This window comes from Morone saxatilis, unplaced genomic scaffold, assembly GCF_004916995.1.
Source record: "Morone saxatilis isolate NCDOM2014 unplaced genomic scaffold, NCSU_SB_2.0 Contig9, whole genome shotgun sequence".
Classification (NCBI taxonomy): Eukaryota; Metazoa; Chordata; class Actinopteri; family Moronidae; genus Morone; species Morone saxatilis.
The window spans coordinates 3,756,122-3,760,078 of record NW_023340268.1 but is presented as its reverse complement, the minus strand read 5'-3'; the positions used below and the strand labels follow the sequence as shown (position 1 = coordinate 3,760,078).

Here is a 3,957-nt window from a genome sequence, read left to right as displayed (position 1 = left end):
ATTTGAATAGTTGATTGACAGAAAATGAATTGGCAACAGTTTTATTTGATAAACAATTGTTTAAAATGGCTATAATTGATATTTTTATAATAGTGTATCAAATGACGATGTGTAGTGACGACCCACTGAGGATTGCTACTCTTCTTTGTCTTATGTCAGAGTGAACTCAATGTTAATCAGATAAAGTATTTTAACATTTAGAACGAATGATTCAGAATCAGCAGATTAATCAATAATATAAATCTTTGGTTGCAGCCCTACTCCTCTTTTATGTAGTTTTTAGAAACCAAACCTTTTACAATTAGTGATATAATTTGTAGAAATGTGTGTGTATAGTTTTTGTTTGTAGGTCTACTTCTGTCCAGTGTCGATGTGTATGTGATGTTCTGTTTGTTTGTTTAGCAGTGATAACATAATGTAGTGTTTAAAATACTAGTGTGTGTCTAATGTGATGCACATCAGTAACATGAGCTCACCTCCACAGTTCAGTTGTTCAGCGGATGTTTCCTGTTTGCTCCTGCAGGGGGCGACGTCGGGGTCCAAACTAAAGAGGCCGACGTTCCACTCGAGCCGAGGCTCGCTGACGGGAGAGAACGGAGGAACGACACACACCAGCAAACCTTCGCGAAGTGGTGAGACACATCTGTACTGCAGACCCATGTTATGTTTTTCACTTTTTTAGCTAATTCGCTATCCTACTGGTTCTCAAACTATGGAGCTCCCTCTAGTGGTAGTCGTAGGGATCTACAAACATTTTTTTTAACTGAAGTTAATTTAAAAACATAAAATCAAAAATCTTTAAAATTTTGAATGAAAATACGTAAACTATGAGATCACTGAAATGTAAATTGAAGTGATTGAAGTTTTTGTAGTTTATAGTAGTCTCTGCATACATCAACAATACTGCAACCATGTCTCCAAACGGGAACTATTTGGAAGATAAGTGCCCACCCCCTTTTCCAACAAATTAGCTCTGATTCTTGATCCAGTTTCGTTCTATACTACTTTCATCATCGTCGGTCATCGGCCATAATGGTGGTACTTGAAGAGCATATTATTTTCTGAGGAAGTACACGATGTAAAAAGCTTGAGCTACACCACTACAACCCATGAAACAAGACAGAGACAGACTTTGATGGAGCTACATAAAAATAAAAATAAACTGTTATTGAACTATCTGAATTAGCAGCTAGCACGGCAAAAACAATATGTTACAATAACTTTAAACCTATGTGATTCATTAGAATAACATATTTTGCACTTTTAAACTTGTTTCTCTCCTCTTTCCTCCCTCCTATGTTCCTGCTAGATCCAAAGCGAGGGGCATCCACAGCCAGCGGTCCAACCAGCCGAGCCGGCAGCCGGGCGGGCAGCAGAGCCAGCAGTCGCCGCGGCAGTGATGCCTCAGACGCATCAGAGCTACAGGACGCTCGCTCTGTCTGCTCTGACGCCTCGGACACCCCACGACGACCCGGCGGAGCCAAACCCTCTAAGATTCCCACCATCTCCAAAAAGGCTCCCAGCCCAAAGACCCCGGGGTCTGCGAGGAAATAACACCAGCCACAGAGGGTGGACTGCTATCGTCGGCCATTTTGGGTGCACCAGCTCTTCAGTCAGAAGTCTATACATAGGGCTTGTGCAGAATATGTGCACTATGACTGACATTTTCCAGGGGAAAGAAGGAGATGGATAGGATGAGTGAATCTCCCTCTCACTCTTTCCCCGGTCTCATAAACGGATTGAAAACATGCACAAGAGGAGCAGAGTTCTGGTCTGGCAGTCCCAGGCCAGAGTCTGTGGGGTCGAAACCGACTTTTCCCCTTTAAGAAGCGACCCCATTTTGCCTTCCAGTCTCCTGCTTCGTCTTTCAAAAGTTCCCCACCAGCGTGGAACCAAACACGGACTTGACATGATGCTGCCTTACTTTGTGTTACCCTCTTCTGTCCCGATCAGACAGAGCAACAGAGAAAGTCTTTAAACTGCTTTATACCACACTGACACACAAATACACACATTTTAACACAGAGGCGGGGTAGGGAGTGGGACACGCCACCACCACCACGGCTACGAAAACAAAAAAAAATCTCAAATGACATTCAGGAAAAAAAGAAAGAATTGTGGGTTATTATTTTGGCTTGTGGGCCCGATGCCTCAACGATGAGTTTAAAAAGAAAATATGCAATGACTGCCATGTCGCTTCCTCCTGACTGGTTGGCGAGAAAAACAGTCACCTCAGCAGATCTGCAGAAGCAGACACCACGTGTGGAGAGCTCAGGAGGCGGGAAACGCTGTCCGACACACACACACACACACACACACACACACCGGCTAACCTCGGACTCAGAGGATCGGTGGTGGTGACGGTGGCTGAGGGCAAACACTCACACACTCAAACACCGCAGAGCAGACTCCTCCCGACCGCTGGAACGTTAAGATCAGCCTTGTGTGTGCATTTCAGCAAAGGGCGGTGTGGTTTTGTCACATGCTGGCGTAACAATCCAACAAACAGAATTCACAAACTGGCAATAGAAAGGACTATTTTTATGGTGACACACACAACTAACAGCACATTACTGACAATATACGACATGTGTAACCTAACCCGATGTTAATGACCGTGTTCGCGGAGTTCGACAACCAGCATGCACTAATTGTCTCTTCCTCTGCAGTTCCACCTTAATGTCTACACTGTGTTGCCCTTAGCAACCCAGCAGCACACACACACACACACTCTCTCTCTCACACACAAGGTGGTGTGTATCATGTGTGTCTTTGTTACAGGAAATAAGAGGTCATTGACTTGAGTCACTGTATGCAAAAATTTTGATTTGCGAATGTCATTTTGTTTTTCTTCTCGTTGTTTTCTGGTTAATTTATAATCCAGTTGTACTTTTGTTAACTAGCTTGAAAGAAAAGTCTATTTATTTTTCAGTTCCATGTCATATCACCATTCGCGGAGAGTGATTTAGTATTATGGTTAAAGAAATTGTGATTTTTGTACCAAGGAAATGTCCGCTCTGCTATTTGACATTATTTGTGTGTAAAGTGTGTTTCTACTTCATTGTAACATTACATTATTCACTAGGTCGCTGATTCTAGTGGCAGCCTTGTTTCTTCATTTTTCTCTTTTGCTAATGACTACAATTCCCAGACCATGACCAAAGGGGTTTGCCCTTCATGTGTAGAGAGAACTACAAATATGAATGACAGGAGACCTGAGCAGAGTGGACCAATGAGAGCGGCTTTCCTCCCTCATGTCCCTCTCCAGCGTCTCTCCATCTAGGCTCTTTTTTCAAATGTCCTGTCGTTGATGGGGCCGAATTGTCTCTGTGTTATCTCAGTGTAAGAGATGAAGTTTATGAAAAACTAATGAAAGTACAGTAAGAAAGAATACATCTTAAGGTGATTTTTATTTATTTATTGTCTCTCTGAGGGAGTCTGGACTCGGGGGGGCAGGAGAAGAGTCCGCCACCTTTTGATGCTGTGCTACTCTCAGTGTGATGATGAGAACATGGAGGGAGGGAGGGGTGTTACTAGGAGTCAATTGTGTAAAAGTAAAAACAAAAAACTAAAATTATAAACAATTTTTTGTTCTGTTTTTGTATTAAAAATATGCTTGCAGTAAAACTGTCTCTTGCCTTTGATTCGTTGGGTTTCTTTGTGGAGTTGTGCACAAAAAATCTGAACGTTTCTGTTTGTGTGTGAAAGTAAGTGTGCTGTGTGTAAACGTGGGAAATGTCAGAACTGAAATGATTAGCCAATTAATTCATAGAAAATGAATGGGCAAACATTTTGACAATCAGTCACTTCATTTTTTTAACCAAAAGTGCCAAAATTCATTGATTCCAGCATCTTAAATGTTAAACTGTTGGGTTTTTTGAAGCAGTTTGTCAACTTTATCCCAATTTTCATACATGATATTAACTAAATGATTAATTGAGAAAATAATTCTCCATA

General features: G+C 41.8%; 1 protein-coding gene across 1 annotated transcript in view; it reads left to right on the top strand.

The window, feature by feature from the left end:
• The window catches only part of macf1a (microtubule actin crosslinking factor 1a), a gene marked incomplete in the record, with an annotated part of 123,316 nt that extends 119,689 nt beyond the window's left edge, over positions 1–3,627 (top strand). Inside the window, 2 exon segments of the mRNA XM_035681896.1 lie at positions 524–632; positions 1,310–3,627. Of these exon segments, the coding sequence (XP_035537789.1) occupies positions 524–632; positions 1,310–1,554 (354 nt within the window).
• Positions 3,628–3,957: the final 330 nt, after the last annotated feature.